General features: G+C 38.8%; 1 protein-coding gene across 2 annotated transcripts in view; it reads right to left on the reverse strand.

Annotated features, from left to right (window-relative positions):
* PDE8A (phosphodiesterase 8A) overlaps nt 1-21,252 on the reverse strand; it is a 266,963-nt gene that overhangs the window by 60,971 nt on the left and 184,740 nt on the right. For both annotated transcript variants that reach the window (XM_069098725.1, XM_069098726.1), the window contains 5 exons: nt 18,195-18,273; nt 16,027-16,164; nt 7,731-7,819; nt 3,177-3,228; nt 3,032-3,074 (listed from right to left, as the gene is read on the reverse strand). In XM_069098725.1, the coding sequence (XP_068954826.1) occupies nt 3,032-3,074; nt 3,177-3,228; nt 7,731-7,819; nt 16,027-16,164; nt 18,195-18,273 (401 nt within the window). The remainder of the gene's footprint in view (nt 1-3,031; nt 3,075-3,176; nt 3,229-7,730; nt 7,820-16,026; nt 16,165-18,194; nt 18,274-21,252) is intronic.

Raw genomic sequence — 21,252 nt, forward strand, 5'->3', positions numbered from 1 at the left:
TAGGAGATGGTGTTAGAACTGATCTGTAAACTGGATTGGCTAGATACATAGATAGATGAACGATAAATATATGGGTGATAGATAAACAGATGATAGGTGATAGGGGTAGATAGATGGGATACAGATGATTAACAGATAAACAAATGATAGAGAAATATATGAGATTGGCTAGATATATAAATGAATGACAGACAGATGATAGACAGCAGATAGATTAATGATAGATGAGAGACACACAGATAATAGATACATGCTACAAAGAGATGATAAACAGATGATGAATAGTCAATAGATGATGACAAATGACAGATGAGACAGCTAGATAGATGGCATGCAGACAGATGAAATAAGGTAGACAGACAGGTAGATGATAGACATGGTAGATAATAGACAGACAAATAAGTGATAGCTCAGTAGATTGATAGATGATATACAGACAGGTAGATAGGTAGATAGATGGATAGAGAGATGGATACATGGATAGATGGACAGATGGATAGGTAGATAGATCAATAGATGGCTAGAATATTTATTAAGTGATCATTATATTCTAGGCACAGTGCTAAATGCTGGGAATACAAACATGACCTAAGAGGAAGTTAACACTGAAAAGGGAGCTGAAAAGAGAAGCTGGGGGAGATTGTGGGCAGGGAAGGTACCCACTTCAGAGCAGAGTCAGGAGCCAAGCCATGAGAGAAGTGAGCAGGGATGGCCTGTGTACTCTCTCTCAAATGGGAGCCCTCAAGGAAACTAGGGGTTCCAAGAGATGGAGATGAAAAGGCAGTACATGACTGTCATGGGTAGTGTCCTATCTGAAGGCATGAAGATGAACAGAAAGAAGACCAATTTGACTGACTCACAGACTATGTTAAGTGGACTGATGTATACTAATCCTGGTAAAGTAGGTTAGAGCCAGATTGTGATGGGTTGAAATGCCAAACAGGGTTATACTTTATCCTAAAAGTAATAATGGGTCACCGCCATTTATTGAACAGCAGATTGAGTCAGACTCTTTGCTTTAGGAATATCAATTTGGCACCTATATAGAAGGTGGATTCTAGTGTGCAGGGATCAATAAGGAGGCTATTGCAATAGTCTGGTTGAGAGGGGATGACCTGTCCTCTAGTCTCCTCTCCTCATTTTATACATGAGAAGATTGAAGCCTAGAGAGGTAAGATCATTCACACAAGAGACTAGCCTTAAGTTGGGCCTCATAGGAAGCTTAATGCAAGGCCAAAAAACAGTATGAGAGAAAATACAAAAGGTGAGGATGAACAGAGTGTGTTCAATCCTCAGTTAGAAAGCTAGTCTGATTAGGGCAGAGGGTAAGAATCTCTGTACCATGCCCTGTTAAGAAGGGATATCTTTTCTTTTTTTTTTAAGCAATTGGGGTTAAGTAACTTGCTCAAGGTTACACGGCCAGTTATTTTGTGTGGGTGCCAAGTATCTGAGGCTGGAACTGATCCCCGGTCTCCTGATGCCGGGCCGGCGCTCTTACTCACTGTGCCACCTGGCTGCCCCAAGGACATCTTTTCTAAACAATGTGTGTACTTGAAGTCAGACTAGAGTTCAAGAAGCCTGACAAGGGTCATGCTTTTGAATAGAGTGCCTCTGGCATCCATAGCTTCACAAAACACATAAACATCTAATATCAGGAAATGATGTTGGGGGGGCGGTAATTGCTTTGCTGGAATTATGCTACAAATGAGTCAAAGGCTGAATGCCATCAGGACACAGTGTAGTTTGGTTAAATGTGTTAAACAACATTCTGTGAAAGTGCTAATCAGGAAAGATTTCTGCCTGTTGCCTTTATGGCACTCTAGCAAATGAGAATTTACTAAATATCATCAAATAATTTCTTTATTTGAGTTAACCAATTCAATTGTTCACAGTTCCAGAGGGATTATCTCTCCTCACTGCCACACCTTGGAATCCTGTCTAGATTCAATTACCACTTTCAATGAGAGACCTTTCTTTATTTTCCTAATTAATTGTACCCCCAGGCTCCAATTGCTTTATTGGGTATTTATTTATCTGGGTGTCTATGGTTTCCAGCTGCTAGACTGTAAGTTCTTTGAAAGCAGGGACTGTTTTTGTTTTAGTCTTTGTATCCCTTATACTTGGCACAGTGCCTAACACACAGGTACTTGCCAAATATATATTTTTTAAAGCAATTGGGGTTAAGTAACTTGCCCAAGGTTACATAGCCAGTTATTTTGTGTGGGTGCTAAGTATCTGAGGCTGGAACTGATCCCGGGTCCTCCTGACTCCAGGGCCGGAGCTCTTACTCACTGTGCCACCTAGCTGCCCCACCTAGCCGCCCCTAAGTAGGAGTCTTTGCCTGCTCAGCCATGGAACAGAAAGCTCCAAATATTTCTTAAACGAGAATTGAATATAGGAGAAAATCTTTTATCTCTAAATAATGCAAAAGTCAGCAAACTCATGTGAGGTTGGGATTCTGTGAAGTCTCAAAGTAAACAGGTCAGACAGGTATGGAAATATCACCTTGTTATTAATTAAAAGTTATTTTTTCCTCCAGGATATTATGAAATCCCTTCAGTGTCAAATGGTCTTTTAAAGTCTGTTCTGCATAAATTTAACAAATTTAGAAACTACACAAGAGAAGTAGCAAAAAAGATGTTATCAGATAAATGAATGACCAGAAAAAGAAAGGGGCTTGTCATATGAGTATAAGTAAGGCACAGCTCATGTGCTCCCCTGGCATCTGAACAATTCTGAGAGACGTAGAGGTAGGGCCCCTCAGCATACTGGTGGACTGTGATATATGCTGCTGGGGAGTGTGATTATTGATAATAATAGTTCACATTTATATACCATTGTAAGGTTGGCAAAAAGCTTTATATACATTTACTAGTTTGACCCCTACACTATTATTATCCACATTTAACCTATGAGGAGAATTACTCTGAGAGAGGTGAGGTTATTAGGCTATAATCACATCACTATCCATGCTGGTGAGACATAGTAACTTTGGTAGAAGTAACAGAAGAAGGAAAATGTGACATCCTACCTGTTTGAGATTCAGCCTGAACACGCTCGCACGTTTTTTCTACCTATAAATGAATACTCAGAGATATTAGTTCATGTTCTTTAATTACTCATTCATATTCTTTTTGCTGGAATTGATGTTGGGTAATAACCTTCTTTGTACTGACCTTATTGATGTCATTGCACACTCTACTAATGGACACATAGTGTCTAATCTTTCTGCAAACAAGAAAAAAAAAACATTATTTTCTTTCTGATTCTCCATGCTGATTAACCCAGTCTAGTTTTTTTTTTTTTTTATGAGGACAACAAAAAAACACTCAAAGGTATTAACCAGTATACAAAATGCTCAGGGCATGATATTTACTTTTCTTGTTTCTATCCAAGGCCATTGACAAAGGAGCAGGGGGTCTAGGAACATCCATTTGTGTCTCTGTAGAAAAATGAGTAACTCTTTAAAGAAAACAAAGTCTTCCCTACAAAAGAATGAATCTTATGCTCAGTAACTACGTCACTGGGTCAGAAAATGAAGCAAAACCTGTCTATCAACAGAATTCTGAGGCTGAGAGCAGGGGGGCAGACTTGAAACAGCAAATAGCAATTTATTCCTTAACGTGCTTGCTACACAGGGACTGCAATTGTGGCCACCCCTTGGGCAACTTAACCAGCTCAGTGGTGCCCAGGATAGTGAGGTTGTCCTTCAATAAACAGTTCGATTAGAATCTGCCATGGAAACACTGAAGTTTCCTGTCAAATTCAGAGCCAGATTTGCTCTCACAACACAACAAACCATCTCAGTTGAACTCGGAAGCTGTTCAGTTCTCTTGACTATTTATTTTATGAACTCTAGAAAGGAGTTTACAAAGTGGATTTCAAAGTTTTTTCTAAAGTTTCCTTGAAAAAAAAAAGAAACTTTATTTTTTTTCATTCTCATAAGAAGCATGATAACTGGCTGAGGAAATTTTGAAAAGAAGGTTTTCCTCTTTAAGCACAGAATGGGAAAGAAGGGGTTTTCCCCACACATTTAAGAGATGTCCAATTTCTGGATATTTTGAACCCATTGGAAATTGGTTTGCCTGTAGCCTTGTTTGTTCCTAAACTAATGTTTAGTGTATTAAAATTATAACTTGTTTGTACAAGGATGATAAATGTATTAATTGAACTTGGAAATGATTTTTATTTTGATTACAAGTGAATCTACAACTTGCTGAACTTTAAGGAATCTAGTATCTTTGTTTTTGATGGATTTTGAGAAGTAGGTGAAAAATTGAGAGCATTGATATTTGGGTTTTTGTCTTAGGGATTTTGTAATTTGCAGTGTCTTGGAGATACAGAATTTAATCATTTTCAGATAAGAAAAAGGGTGGGGGGTAGAAATCCAAGCACAACTTTCATTCCACAGAACCCTGCCTATCATTTTCTGAGCTACCACCATCAGCAGTTTTTGCTTCCTCTGAGGTTATATTTTTATTACTTTCATAGACTTCTGAAAATTGATGCTGGCTAAAATCTAAAGAAGCCTCTCTGCTTATTCTCATGTTTGTTCGCTTGTTTTTAAAAAATTTAATATAAGTCCTTCCAAGGAAACAGAACAGTGTTTCACATGCTATAGGAACTAGAGGAATCTGAAGGTAGAGGAGGCATCATATAGAAACTCCATCTTTCACTGTAGGTGTGCAACCCAGGAGGTTATTTTTTATTCCACAACATTTGAAAGGAATTCCCAAGAAAGTACCATCATATCATTGTAGTTTACTTTGTAACTCAGGCTGACACAGAGGCAGTGTTATACACACTTACTTTTCTGCCTTTGATTGGCTCCAAAAAATTTGAAGTGATTATTAATAACTGTACACACTTTCATATAAAATCTTCCTTCAGTAGGGTTTTTAGAAAACATGTTATGGGAGATGGTCAGTTAGGGCCAAGTAGCAATAAAGGAACAACTATCTTAATTATGTTACTAATCATTCTAAAGAATTGTATAAATTGGTGGAGTGGAAGAAAGAACCCTAGTTTTCCATCAAGCTTCCTTCAATGATGAATTTTATTATTTTGTTGATTTTTTTAAAGCAATTGGGGTTAAGTAACTTGCTCAAAGTTACATGGCCAGTTTTTTTTGTGTGTGGGTGGGTGTGAAGTATCTGAGGCCAGAATCGATCCCAGGTCTACCGACTCTGGGGCCAGCGCTCTTACTCACTGCGCTACCTAGACGTCCCTTTTATTGATTTCTTTTTAAGACTCTGGGTCACCCTATATCTCCTGGGCTAGAAGAGTATAGTTTTCCCTTCTACATCACAGGGATTAAGGGCGTGATGCTCCTGCAATCTGGAAAATCCATGTAAAATTATTTTGTTTGTACAAGGATGATAAATGTATTAATTCAACTTGGAAATGATTTTGATTTTGATTACAAGATTACTATGACCTGTTGAACTTTAAGGAATCCAGTACCTTTGTTTTTGATAGTTTTTGAGAAGTAGGTGAAAAATTGAGAGCACAAGAAATCACTGATATTTGTCTCTTTGTACCTGAGAAGAAGTCTGAATTTTTCCTTTTTCTTTTATGGGTGCTTATAGTACCTTATTGTAAAATTATTTTAAGTATTTGGTCATAGGTTATGTATAGGTCAACATTAAGTAAAAAATACTTTTTCTGTGTCATCTTCCAGCCTTCACTGTGGCTTTCACAAAATTCCCATTTAATTTCTTATGTTGACCTGCGATATATCCAAATTGTAATGGGAAAAGTCATGATGTGGAAGGGATAACTATCGTTTCCTCCTTAGGCTTCCTTGTGGCCCTCTGCTCTAAGGGGCTTGTTGTATTAGTTTCAGACTTAGTGTGGACACCAGATCTTTAGCCCTACTGCAGCTCAGAACTCTTGAACTCAATCAATCCAACCTCAGCCTCTCCCAGTAACAGAGATTATAGGTGTTCACCACCGTGCCCATCAAAAAAATGGTATGGTTTTTTTTTTTTTACTGATTTTTATTATCTCAGTAGTGTGTCACTACTGAGATACATAGGTAAAACATAAAATAATAAAAAACATGTAAAAGGATATGTTTAGTATAGTGCAAGTTTCTGATCCAAGCAGCTACAATCTACTCACAGTTGGATTTGACTGGCATAGTTTATGGAGCTCTCAAGCCCACATTCTTTTCCTTCTCAATTTTAGGTCTAGATATATTTGTATGTGATTCTGGTAATGATAATGAATGGTTATCTCAGCATAATGTTTGTTTTTCTTTTGGAGAAGCTCACCTAAAAGATCTTCTTTTCACGTCTCTGTCATTTTGTGCCCCACCTCTTCACTTCTTTCTTTAACCAACATTTCCTTTAGGACTTTATCTCTGGTCATGATTCTCCATTTATCTGGCAAATATGTCACCCCTCAGTCAGAGAAAGAAACCCTTATGCATAGATATAGATAGTTCTCTATCATCATGATGAGAATCACATACCAACCTGACTGTGCCTCCCCAACCAACAAGTGCCTTCTTGCCCTCTTAACAAGGTCAATGAAATTGTTTCCCTATAGAAATTCCTTCTTGTGATGACACTTATCAATGACAATGGGGCAAAGCTGAAATGTGGTGTCTCCTCCTAGTGAATTCTAACATAACATTTGGGACAGAATGAAAATTGCTATGGTATATTACTAATAACCCCAAACTTCAAAAAGATCTAACCGATTCTAAAGGAATTAATATTATTAAAAAAAAACAACAACAGGTATTCCACCTCTGTTATTCCTAAGAAATACTCAGGAGATTTCAGGAGATTTTTCAAAACTAAGGGCTGAGTTCCACCATATGTCATGCTGGAGAATAGCAAAATTCACACAGGTTACAAGGGGTAACCTATGGGAATCATCATCTCATTCATTTAATCCATTCATTGAAAAATTATCAAGCACCTACTACATGCCAAGCACCGGGAAAAACAAAAGAACAGAAACAAAACAGTTTTGGATTTTCTCACACTGGTTACACAAATGTGAATAAATGTAAAATCAATTTAGTATTGAACAATAAATTAAAAGTGTTGCTTTTCCTGCTTTATAGCAAAAGTAATATTTAGGAGTAAAGGTCTAGACTTTGCAGAGTAACACGTTTTCTCTAACATTTTTTTTCTTCATTGGCAATGCCACTTATAAACTGAACACTTTGCCTTCAGCCTTGTAGCTAACATGTGCCTTTCTCCTAGGGTATAGTAGTACAGTGCCTGGAATACGGCAAGTACTCAATAAATACTTATTGACTTGATTTGAATATTATTTTTGTATGTGTAGATGTGCTACTGAGACTTTAGCAGCACAGGTGGGGGAAAAGGGATGTGATGTTAGAGATGTGGCATTTAAGGGGTGTGACATTAATTCTTACTTGTATGGAAGAAAATGGGGGATGGGGATAATTTTGGACAGAAAACATAGGAAAAAGCATTCTAGAGAGAAAGATGGGCTTATAGTTGTATTTACTTGTACAAAAAATATAGTTGTATTTACCTGAAAAGAATTACTTTCTAAAAATCGCCATTGTAAGGATACAAAAACCACTGTTGTGAAGGTGTTCAGGAGACATCAAGTTCATTTGCTAGTTGACCTATGACCTTGCTGAGGTTTTTTAACTCCCTCAAATAGACATACTGTAAGATCAACTGTGAAGCAACACAAAAGTAGTTTCTGTTGACTGAAGCACCGGGTTTCTTTCTACTCACCCTCCCTGTCCGATGACAGGTATTATCTTCACATTTTGTTGTATATTATCCCCATTTTTCTTTTTGGCATAATAAATTCCTTGCCACTCCTATAAATGGAGTTCAAGCATCATTAAATTTTGTATTCAAAACAGAAACCTCAGAACATTTCCCAGTTTGCGTTCCAATTCATTTAACACTACTAAGATACTTAAGGATAAAAAGTGATCTAAACCCCAGACACAACTTTTTCCTCCTTGCCTGAGTTATTGAGAAAGGTCACTGTTTTGCAAGCCCATATGGACATTGGCCCTGAGCAGACCCTTTTGCAGGATAGAGGGCTCATTATATACTAAATACCTTTCATAGTATGGTCCTCCATACCTGAAATGTAAAGGCTACTGGAATACCAACCCTTAAGATATGACAGCTCCAGTTTCCTACAAATGTCTAGGAGTCTTGACCTCTGCCCCTATCTTTGAGGTCCTCAGACTGGAAAAATAGCAGTACATGGGAAGAAACATGGCTTTAGAGTCAGAAGACCTAGACTTCAAGCCTAAATCTACCACTAACTGCCTGACTGACTGTTGCCAAGTAACTGGGCTCCAGTTTTTTTCTGATGGCAATTAGGGGGTTGAATCATATGACTTCTGATGCTCCTTCAACCTCTAGATCTATGATATTGTGACTTCCAAGGACCCTTGCAGTCTCCAGACCCTTCCATCTAAAATGATGATCCTAGGATCCTAGGGACTAAAAGGAGACTTATCTGCATCCACTTTATACTTCAATTAGCAAATCAATAAACATTTATTAAGCACCTACTATATATCATACACTGAGCTGAACACTTAGGATACAAAGAAAAAATGAAAAAAAGTCTCTACCCTCAAGGAGCTAACATTATACCAAAACCATGTACATATATAAATATATAAATAACATAAACAAATGGATACAAAATAGTTTGAGAAAGGAGCGTACTAGCGGTTAAGAGGGAGGTAGAATCAGGAAAGGCTACATATACGAGGTAGCTTTTAGGCTGATTTTTGAAGGAACCAGACAGGAAGCAGAGGTGTGGAATTCCTGGTGGGACTACTGCACAAAGACACAGAGACTGGAGATGGATCATTCAGATCAAATGTTCCTGAAAGATGCACTGGACCTTCAGAAGACAGGAGAATTTCCCTACCTTTGGCACACCAGGAAGAGAAGTAACAGAACAAGGATAGGTGAGGAAAAAGGAATGTGACATTAGAGATGTGGCACTTAAGGGATGTGACATTAATTCTTTCTCATATGTAAGAAAATGGGGGATGGGGATAATTTTGGATAGAAAACATAGAAAAAAGCCCCATCCAATGGGGTCCTGGACAAGGGGAGCAGAGTGGTCATTGGGCTCTAAGAGGTGTGTGCTAAGGGTTAGAGTGTGTTGGTATTCTAAGTCAAATGTAGGTAAGAGATCAGAAATACAGATGGTTCAGATAAAGGTAGTTATCAGTAGTCAAGAGTAAGTAAGGAGTCATAAAATCTGGTACACAACAAGTTACAGTACCAGTGATCACAGAATGGGGTGTGATTCTGATATGAAAAGTATTTAGTTTAGGGTCTAAAAATATATTTGCCAGGGCAGGGACTGAGGTCAATGTAAGACAGAGAAGCAGTATGGAAAGGGGTCTGAATTTGGAACTGGAGGTCCTGGACTCAAATCCCAGCTCTGCCCCCAGCAAGATCTTGGGAAGGTTGCTGCCACTCTCTGGGTCTCAGTTTCTTCATCTATTAAAAGGCAGTTATACTAGAAGACCTCTGAAGTCTCTTCAGGAACTAACTTTATGATCCTATAGGCCTGTGTCTGTAGTTAGGAAGTGACTAAAACTGGCTAAGGAAGGAAAAAACTGATTGGTAAAGACAAATTAGGGTAGTGGCCATGGGAGTAGAAAGGAAGGGACAGATGTAAGAAAAATGTTAAGGAAGAATAGAAAGATCTTTGTGATGAGATATAGGGGAATGGAGAAAGGAAAGACTCAAAATGACCAGAAAGATTTGAACCTCTATGACAGGAAGGATAGAATTATAGAAAATAAGAGCTTTATTCTGGGGGCAAGGTGATGAGCTTGGAAGACAATGATGCCTAGGTCTATAAATTCCATCATCTTGGTCTCTTCCCCTTCTCATATTTAATCAAATGCCAAGTCTGGTTACTTCTTGTTATGGGTGTGGGAATCTAAGATCTTCCCTGCCCCTAGGCCCTTTGATAGGCTTAAGTGACTCTGAGAACCTTCTTTGATTTGAAAATATACTCTGCCCCTTAATAGGCTGAATATGGTCACATGGAGCCTGGGGCGGGAGGTTTATTTTTCAGGAATGTCCATGCCTTGGTGCTTTGTAATTGGGCAGTGGGTCAAGAAGGCTGTGACTTTTTCTGATCCAGGAAAAGGCTATACATTTCCTGATATGAGGTTTTGTTTGGGGGCTCACTTTGAGAAGAGTTGTGTGATTTGACCAGATGAGACTCTGGGCAGCCGTTGAGCCTCCCCCCCCCCCCCCATATTTGAAAACCCAGATGTTGGTGCTTCCCTCTCTGGTAACTGACTAGGTATGGATGTAATGGTCAGACAGCTGGAAGCCTGTCTGCTGATCAGTTTCTCTGTCTGCTTGTAACTTCTGTTTGTATTCTCTGAAGTTTGGGGTGCTGACCTTTTTCCCTTGAACTAGGTAAATGACATATGTTTGATTAAAGTAATATTGTTAACCCAATTTTTCCTTTCCTTTTGAAAAGCAGATCTAAGAACCTCTGTTGTCAGCCATCCTGGGGAAGCTAGGGTGTTTGCTGCTACACTTCTACCTCTCTCTCAGATTCACACCCTTCAATCCACTTATACAACTACTACCCAAGTTCGAGCTTTAATCACTTCTCCTCTGGGTTACTACTGTAACTACTACTAACCTACAAATCCACCTCCGTGCTTCCAGTTTCTCTCCTCTCAGATCCATCTTCCACACACCTGTCTTAATAATCTCCTTAATAATGTATCTGTCTGCTCATGTCACTCCCCTGATCAATGAGATGCCTTATTTCTGGTATCTCAGGATGTGATTGCACCACAGGATTTTTCCAGCCTTAGCTGACATTCTTCTCCTTATCTGTCTTATCCAAACTTATCCAAACTGGACCAGTTGCCATGTCTTCAACTTAAAAATTCCATCTCTGAAAGGCACTTCCTCTACCACTCAGAGTGTGCATGTTGCATCAAAGTTTGCCTCTGCACTCTCCTTAAAACCTTCCCTCACCTCCCCATTGTTAGTGCCTATTTTCTTCTCCAATGACCTAGTTATTTATCTGTGTATATAGCTTATCTTATCTGTGTACATATTTAAATCTTCTCCATAAAATGTAAGCTCCTTGAGGGAAGGGACTATTTCATTTTTATCTTTGTAACCCTAATGCCTGTATCCAGTTAGCTGAGAGGAGGGAGGGCTAGCCTTGAAGTCAGAGAGATCTGGTAGCAAAATCTGCCTCTGATACACACTAGCTTTGTGACCAGGAGCAAGTCACTGAATCTCTCACCCCATGCATCAGGCAACTAAGACAAGTGGCTAATCTATTTTGGTAGAGCTACAGTAGAAGCTGCCTGATCCTAAACATAACTTAAATTTACACAGTGTGTCTTAAAAGTCTTAGTGTAATTTTAAGCTTAAAACAGACTTTCCAGATAACTTCCATAGGACTTAATGTAATGTAAAGCACTGTGCAATATTAATAGCATTTGATCTTCTCATCAACCCTACCCTGTTTTACAGATATGTACCCATTTTACAGATGAGGAAACTGAGGCTCAGAGAGGGTAGGGGGTTTGGCCAGGATGGTACAGCTAGGTGTAAGAGGTAGAATTTGAATCTGGATGTTCTTGACTCCAAATCTGGTACTCCATCCAATACAAAAATTGTAGATTTGGCCAAAAATAATCAGAACAAAACAAAATCCCCAGTGCCTGATACAATAGGTGGCACATAGGTAGGTATTTAACCAATGTTTGTTTGAATTTTGGACAAATTGAGCTGAAGGTGATGGAAGAACATTTAAGAAGGAATATTTAGCCTGTATTTGGAGAGGCAGTACTAGAGCACAGGTGGAAGGTCACAGCTAGAGACACAGATTTGTGAGTTGTTGGCATAGCTGAAGCTATGGGTACTGATGAGCTAGACAAGGGAGTGAAGAGCGGACAGAGGCTGGAGAACCAGAAGAGCATCATGAACTCTAAAGAAATAGAGTTTCAACTCAGCAAGTGCTATAAGGCAGGGATCGATTTATTATTTTGTTGGTTGTACAGCCTTAAGAAAGTGATAAGAAATATGTTAATAATGCAGATTAAATTTTAAAATGTGATGTGTATACATTTTTTCTCCTGGAGAGCTGGTTGTTAAACATTTACCAGTATACCTTGCTTATACTCTAATAAGAAAGATAAATACTGCATAAATCTGTAGAATATTCAAAAAACTTAGTGTGATTTTAAACATATGAAGTTTAAAACTGTATTAAGACTTTTTGGCATATCCTGAATATTCAGGCATAATAAATAATAAATACAAATAACAAATAAATAAACAGGCATACCCTGTTTATTCAAACATAAAGAAAATAAGTATGAAGTAGTTAAATATTAGGTAATTAGGGAGAGAGAAGTATATTGTGGGGGTGGGAGGATGAAGACTACCATCATCATCAAAAATTTAGACATTTTAGGTAAATTAACTTAAGTATCCTGAATATACTTTAAAAGACCATGTGTGTTATCACATATAGTTTTGAATTTTGAAATAAGTTGATTATAAATATGAAATTTCTGATTTTTTATTTAGCCAAAATTAAATAGACTTTTTGCCAGGTCAATATGAAAAAATTAAGATATTATGCAGTTAGGTAGTATAGTAGATAGAGCCAGGAAGACCTGAGTTCAAAATTGACCTCAGATAATTGCTAGTTGTGTAACCCTGGGCAAGTCATTTAACCTTTTTTCTGCCTTAGTTTCTCAACTGTAAAATGGGCTGCTATTATTATAGCACCTCCCTCAAAGGATTGTTGTTCTGAGCATCAAATGATATAACATTTGTATAAGTACTTAGTACAGTGTCCACATGACACTTGATTCCCTCACTCCCTAACTCAGTTCTCTCCTTCCTCTTCCTGTTTATTCATAAAATGGAAAAAAAAAAACAAAGTTTTCTGCCCCTTCAGTTCCAAATGTATTCTCACTTTAGAATCAATGAGTCAACTTTTTACTTCAAACACTTCCAAAGATCTGTGGTTTCATGGGTCAGGGGAAGGCGGGGGGACAGTGTGTGCTCCCTCTACTAACAGTAAAACCAAGATGCCTTTAATTATGCCACTTTATGAGTGGCTATGACCTTGAGAAATCATCAGCTGGTGGCTAAGTTTCTTAACGATGACCCTCTCTGAACTTGGCCAGGCAAAACCATGGGTGACAGGCTCCCCCAGTCTATCCATGGGCTGGTTTGGGTAGAAGAAGCCTTTCTCTGTAGGTACCACTGAGCTAGGGCAGTTAGGCAGTACAATGGATAAAGCACTGGATTTGAAATCAAGAAGACTCATGTTTCTGAGTTCAAATCTAGATTTAGGCACTTACTAGTTGTGTCACCCTGGGCAAGTCACTTAACCCTGTTTGTCTCAGTTTCCTCATCTGTAAAATGAGCCGGAGAAGGAAATGGTAAACCACTCTAGTGTCTTTGCCAAGGAAACCCCAAATGGGGTCACGAAGAGTTGGACACAACTACATAACATCAGCCAAGTTCATGCTCAATCCATACAGATTTTTTTGGGGGGGAGGGCAATTGGGGTTAAGTGACTTGCCCAAGGTCACATGGCTAGTAAGTGTTAAGTGTCTGAGGCTGGATTTGAACTCAGGTCCTCCTGATTTTAGGGCCGGTGCTCTATTCACTGTGCCACCTAGCCACCCCTGTTCATAAAGATTTTGAGAAACCAGGGTCACCTCCACATCACAATGAGGGCCCAGAGCAGGACTTCATGGGAGAAAATGAGTCAAAAAATGATGAAAATGGTTTTTATTCTTTGCAGAAAGCTTTTTGTTTAAAAAAAAAAAAGCTAAATGATCTCTCTTCTGTCCTTCCTAAGAAATGCAAGTACCTCATCAGGTGGTTCTGAAGAAAAGCACTTATTATATCATAAAGAAAACATTATACAGATGTGTGCTTAGATGATTTCCACTTGGGGAACTTTCATTGGCAAATGGACTTATTAGCCCTGAAATTCATTATAGATGCTATTAAGAAAAGGTGGATGAAAGTGGATGCTTCTTGTTTTGTCTACACTATGCAATAGAAAGGTCAGGGAAGTGGCTCAGCAGAGAGTACTATACTTGGAGTCAGAAGGAATTGAGTTAGTATTCTGACTCAGACACTTAGCTACGTGACCATGGTTACCTTTTTCAACTTTAGTTTCCTGATCTGTATAAGGGGGTAGCAATAGCCCCTCCCCACCAGAGTTGTTATGAGGATCAGTTGAGATAATATATGGAATACGCTTTGCAAAGCTTCAAGTACTCTTCTGATGAGGGTGACAATGATGATTCTATGGGGGATGATGATTGCAGATAGATAGCAAGTTAGCTGGGTCCAGAACTGAGCCAGAGGAACAGAGTGAGCTGTATAGCATTTAGAAAACTCTGTTGGGTTCTCAGGGGTCTCAAGATGCTCCTTGACCCTAAAATCACATTGGTAGTTTTTTTTAATTAAAATAAACACAAATATTCTTCCAGTGATGTTGTATAATTGCAAAACTTGGAACAGAACAGTCTCCAAAGGTTTAAAATTACAGGAGATCCAAAAGGGAGTGGAAAGATACACAGTGTACACAAATTGCCACTGGAGTATTTACAACCATGACCTATGTGCCAGAAGTGAAATAGGGAATACCATAGAGGAAATATATGAAGAGAAAAGCAAGAAGGGTGATTATGTTAGGGGGAGAGGGAATACAAGATAGAACCACAACATATAGAAACTTCCAAAGAAAGACTCTCAACATGCTGGACAAAGTCTTTATGGAAGATGTATGGGAGAACATGGAGAAGAATCACCTGGGATGAAAGAATAGGGGAAGGAAAAGGAAGGGAGTTGTAATCTGTCTCAAAGAAAGGAATACCTACATCGGGGAGATCATAGACCCACTGAAATAGTCAAGTAGGAAGAGATAATTGCTAGTTGAGATATAGGTGGAGAAATTACGTGCCATTTCTGTTTTTAGACTGTTAGTTGCTGTCTGAAAATGGTTCAATTGTTCTATTTCCATGGAAAATGTGCCTCGTTGCTTTAAAGGGAGTCTTGCAGGCCAGGCTATAAAAACTGAAGCACAGCTAAAGGAAAGGTTTAATCAGTAAACTGGAGAATTATAGTTGGTGCAAGTTAATCAGTAGACATCTAGCAGAAGCCTGATGTCTGAGGAGAGGGAACAAGTTGGAGAAACTTTTGCTTATAATGCTTCCTCAATATCAAGAGGCTCTTTACTTGTTGAAATCCTAAACATTTTTCAAAGTCCAGTTCAAACGCCACCTCCTCTACAAAGAGGCAGCTAAGTGGCCCAGTAGGTAGAACCCTGGGTCTGGAGTCAGGGAGACGAGTTCAAATTCAGTCTCAGACACTTACTAGTTATATGACCCTGGGTAGGTCACTTAGCCTCTGTTTGCCTCAGTTTCCTCAAATGTAAAATGGGGGTAATAACAGTATCTACTTCACAGGTTGTTGTGAGGATCAAATGAGATAATGTTTGTAAAAAGCCCTTAGCACAGTGTCTAACACATAGCAGGTGCTATATAAATGCTTATCATCTTCCCTTCTTCCCCACCCCTAAAGCCTTCCCTAATTCTCCCTCCTCTAAACTGTCACAATATTTTGTGCGTCTCCTGGCCGCAAAACATCCAGTCTTGTAGTAAAGTTGTTTATGTACATGTCTTATGAAAAGACTGCAAGCTACCTGAAGGCAGGCAGGCATTGTGCTTATTCAGTTTTGCCTGGGACAGCGGGAGGGAGGATCAGAGACAGGGAAGGTGGGAGGGTGGTTTATGGAGAGAAGATGATGTTCTGCTTTTGACCTGCTGATTTTTGAGATGCTAGTGAGATATACAGGTAGAAGTGTCTAATAGACTACTGGCAGACTGGAGCTGTTCACACAATGTCACAGAGATTGGAATTAATCTGTACAGAGGGAGGTAATCATTGAGACCTTGAGTGTGTGGGTAGGTGGGTGGGGAATGAAAGAGTTTATAAGATTCTTACTTACCTTTCCTATCTTTATGCATGAATTAATAGTATCCAGGAAATCAGCTTTTTTTTCATTTAGAGGCACTTCTGTTAACTCCTTCCCAAGTAGTTCACCTGTTTGATAGCCCATAGCCATTTCAAATGCAGGATTGACATACTAGGAAAAGTAAGAAAACTCTGTCAAAATCAGCGCTGAAGAAAAAGGCAATTGAAGTTACTGAAGTCTGAACGTAACAGTCTGCCCTGAAGCAGTGCCTCAGTTGCTAAGGCATTTTATTTGTCCAAATTTAAAGGCCATCAAATTAGGCTATTGTAGTGTCCCTCAAAGCAACTGAGGACAAGACCAGAAGGGGGGGAAACCGCTCTAGTTTAGAAAAATCTTGGGACCTTCAAGAGGTTTTTTTTTAATACTCATAGTTTCTTTGATTCTGGAGTTTACTAAACTCCAAATCCCTTAAATGCTTGCTTTCCAAATTCCCTACTTGGGCTGGAGGCAGTTCCCCTTTCACTTTTGAAATGCTGCAGGGAAAGGAAGATGTGAAGATACAAAGTGGGCCACAACACGATTCCCTGATTGTATAAACCCCCAAATCGGGGGATGTGAGATCAGGCACACAGAACACTATGACAGAAATGCAGCAAAACGTAAAACATGTTGGCTTCAACATCTTGATGGCCTAAAAGCATTTACTGATGACATACCTTAGTCCAGGACGCTGGCTCTGTAGGCACAAGAGAGGGACTCGTTCGAGCTTAGACCAGTCACTACTTATGGGAGAGATGGGGTGAGGTGGGATGGGGCAGGGAACTTTACTAGGATAAGAGAAGACTAGCTCTCTCTTACCCCCATCTTTTTAGAGGTGACTCAGGATTTGGGGCTGAACTCAATCCCCTTAAAACTTTTCAAATTTACCCTGAACTCCAAAGAGAGGCCCAGGATCATCTTTTTCCCTATATTTGATTAACTTTTTGTGTGTGTATCATGTATCCTTTTGAAGGTCTGGTGAAGCCCAAGCACCCCTTCTCAGAGTAATGTTTTTAAATGCATAAAATAAAATATATAAAATTACAAAGAAAACCAATTCTATTAAAATAGAGATATCAAGAAAATGTTTTTTAAACAAGTTCACAGACCCCTGGTTAAAGATTCCTGCTATAGCAAGATGTTCCAAGAATAGAAACCTCATGTGCTGACTCACTGACCCAACTAACCTGTCCAACAAGGACAGTAAAGGAGAATACATTGGCTGAGAAGCATGTGAAAGAAACCACACTTTAAATCAAAGCTTTGGACACAAAATTATTATGATAGCAGCAATATACCAGGAAGACTATCACAAATCCTGCTCAAACAAAATCTCAGAGGGCAATGGATGTGGGCCAAGTAGCAGAGAAGCAGATCCCTAAAGGGGAGGCCCATCCCCCTGGAGCAGATTGCTTTTTCTTTTTGAAAAATTTTTTAAATTTAAATTTTTCAGGGTCGTTTGCAATTTGGATGCTACACATCATAAACTGACTGAATAAATAAACTGACAAAAGTATGATTTAGCACCATGATGGAGTAGAAAAGAGTCTAGATGGAATTGGGAGTCAGATCCCAGAGAGTTACCACTTAGAACTGTAAAACTTTAGACAAATCTTGTAAAGCTCTCTGAACCCCACTGTCCTCCTTTGTACGATAGAAACAATAATGCTAATGCCACCAACATCCCCCAAGAGTCATGAGGATCAAATGACGTTATGTGTGCAAGGTGCTTTACAAATATAAATAAATAAGTAAATGAAAAGTAGCATTTAATGTGATTTCATATACATAGATTTGTATTGTTTCCAGACTACAAAATAGATTATTAAATTTGTTTTTTAAGAGAGAAAAGGATTCAAAATAAATGTGATTCTCTTCACATTTGGTAACTCCTAAAGCTATCATGAAAAGATCTATCAGTCCTCTTTCTAGAAACTATATTTAATTTAAATGAAATATTTTATCTCATGTTAACTTTCTTGTTTCCTGAACCTTAGAGATGAAAAATAGCAATAACAATTCTATGGGTTTTTAACTACTGAAATATCCAAAACAAAATAATAGCTCTCACTCTCCTCCAAAGAAAGGAGGGGGGGAATCAGCACCAAGTCCCCTAAGCCAGAAAAGGACATTTCTACTCTTAAACAAAAATTATCACAAACCTGTATGATGTGATCTTCACTTTTAATTTCGATGGCTTCTTGACTTTTCTCTAGTGCTGTGAATATTGAATTGCAAGCCCTTTGTGGGTAGAAAACAAGAAGGAATTAGAATGGCTGTAACTATACCATATTTTAAGTGGAAATGATCAGTGCTACTTTTATTGGTAAGTAGAAAAGGAGCTATAGAATAGGATGCGTTGAAGGGCACAAAAAGCCCTGGTAACTAAAAACATTCCTTTCTACCTCCCACGACCTTCTTTTTATTGTCGAGTCATTTCAGTCCCTTCTGACTCTTTGTGATCTCATCTGGGGTTTTCTTGGCTGAGATACTGCAGTGGTTTGCCATTTCCTTCTCCAGCTCATTCTACAGATGAGGAAACTGAGGCAAAAAGGGTAAAATGACTTGCCCAGGGTCACACAACTAGTAAGTGAGGTCAGATTTTAACTCAGGAAAACAAAGTATTTAACTTCTCTGGGTTTTGGCTTCTTCATCTGCAAAAGGAAGGGATTGTACTAGAGACTTAATAATATCAAAAGTCCCCTTGGACTCTAAATGTATAGAATTATGGATTCTACATATTTATTTAAAACAGAAAGAATAAATGGTTATTTTTTTCCTGATAAAGGAAAACCTCCATTAGGAGTTTAGTAAAAGGGATTTATGAACTAGGAAAGGAGAGGAGAGGATCTTTGAAGTCCCTTCCAACCCTAGGATTCTAACAATTCTACATGTTCTGAAATTTGTACTTAAAATGCATTCTGATCTAGTATTTCAGGAAGAGTAATAAAGCATGGAAAACTTCTTGTCCTTGCACATTCTTGGTGATCTCTCCATTGCCAAATCTGGTGGTCATCACTCAGTTCTTTTCTGACCTTTTTTTTTTTTTATCAGTTCCTGTTGACTCCTTCTGCATCCTCATTCTTTTCCAGATTTTCATGATCTGACTCTCTACCAGTTCTCCTCATGCCTGTCTGAACATTCTTTCTCAGTTTCCTTTTTTTTAAGTTCAGTATCCATATCACATGCCCTAAATGTAACAACTCTTTCCCCAAGACTCTATCTTGGGCCCTCTTTTTTTAATCCTCCTGTACTTTCTTGATAATCTCATCAGACCCCATGGGTTTAACTATCATCTCTATGCAGATGACTCCTAGAGCTAAACAGTCTTAGTGCAGTTTTAAACAAGTTTAATGTCTGTTAAATAGGTTTAAATACATGTAAACTGCACTAAGATTTTTGGGACACCCTGTAAATCCAGCCCCAGTCACTCCCATGAACTTTGGGCCCACATCACCAGTTGCCTACTGGATATTTCAAACTGGATGTCCCAGAGGCACCTTAAACCTGACCTATCTAAAACCAAAGTCCTTATCTTTCCCCCTAAACCCCTCCTTCTTTCAAATTTCCCTATTTCTTTCAAAGATACCACCATCCTCCACCTTTTCTTGCCAATCTCAATCAGTCACATTTCTAATCAGTTGCCAGACCTGGGCATTTCTGACTCTGCATTTTCTTTCACATGTGATCCTTTCTTTCCAATCACACTGCTACCATCTTGGTTCAGGCTCCCATTACTTACATTATTCATTGTAGCAGCCTCTTCCTTGGTCTCCCTGCCTCTAGTCTCTCAACACTCTAGTCCATCCTATGTACTCCTTACAAAAAAGGCTGCTTAAGCACTGATTTGACCATATGCCTTCTCTGCTCAATCAACTCCAGTGCTTCCTAACACTTCTAGGATAAAATGTAAACTCTATTTAGCTTTTAAAGTCCTAATCTGGCCCCAGACTATCATTTCAGCCTCACTGGCTGGTACTCCTGCTCCTGCACTCTGTGTTCCAGGCAAGTTGGCCTTCTCTCTGTTCTTTATACACAGCGTTACATCCGTCTTTACAATGGCTGTTCCCCCATGCCTGGAAAACATTCCTCCTTTCTGCTTCAGGGAGTCCCTCTCTTCCCTAAGACTAAGCTCAGGCATTGCCTTTTCTAATCTCCCCAACTGCTGGTGTGTTCCCTCCCAAACTAATGTGTATTTAACTATTTCATATGTATTACTATTTATTAACTTTCTATACATTTTATATGTACTTGCCATCTCCACCATTAGCATGTAAGCTCCTGGAGAGGAGGAATTGTTTCATTTATCAAATTTTTGCTTGTACCCCCAATGCCTAGCATAGTAGTTGGCACATAGTAAGTACTTCATAAATGTTTGCTGATTGGTTAATTGTGGAGAGAATGAACAACTTCAGGCTGTAGTTTCCTCATCTCTAAAATGACAAAGTTGAGTTAAACATTCTCCCTTCCAGCCAAAACAGTGTGCACAATGAGGTTTTGAGTTTGTTTTTTTTTTCCACTCACACATAATTATCCCATGTTCTGATAAAGGAATGGCCACAAAGCATTTTTGCTTTCTCCAAAATGCAGTCCAATATATTAATTTTTAATTCTTTAACAACCAGAAAGATTCCATGGATCTATCCTCTGATAGAGCTTGGAGGTTGGTGACAGAACAGCAAGAGAAATGGGGATCATGGTTATTCTTTTTTTTTTTTGCCTTTTGGAGGGCAATTGGGGTTAAATAACTCGCCCAAGGTTACATGGCTAGTTTTTGTGTGTGTGTGGGTGTTAAGTGTCTGAGGCCGGAACCGAACTTGGGTCCTCCTGACTCCAGGGCTGGCGCTTTTACTCACTGTGCCATCTAGCTGCCCTGATCATGGTTATTCTTAATAATGGGCCTCTCTTGGTGTGGTGTCAAAAAGAACAAGTGTTCAATAAATGCTTGTTAGACTGGATCAAAGCCAGCACTAGAAATTTTTCTAGTGCTCACGTGTGCATCATTCTAATTGGTGACACAAAATCAGCAATGATTGCAATCTTTCAGCTTTCTTTTGTGCGTGGTTTTCCCCCATTAGATTATAAGTTCCTTGAAGGCAAAGATTGTCTTTTTTGTACTTTTATACTTAGCATTGTGCTAAGTAAGGCACGGTGTCTGGAACATTTGTTATTGTTCAGTCTTTTCAGTTATTTTTGAAAATTTGTAACTTCGTTTGACAT

This window comes from Petaurus breviceps, unplaced genomic scaffold (assembly GCF_028583685.1).
Source record: "Petaurus breviceps papuanus isolate PSGF00001 unplaced genomic scaffold, PetGlider_PUasm1.0 37, whole genome shotgun sequence".
NCBI lineage: Eukaryota > Metazoa > Chordata > Mammalia > Diprotodontia > Petauridae > Petaurus > Petaurus breviceps.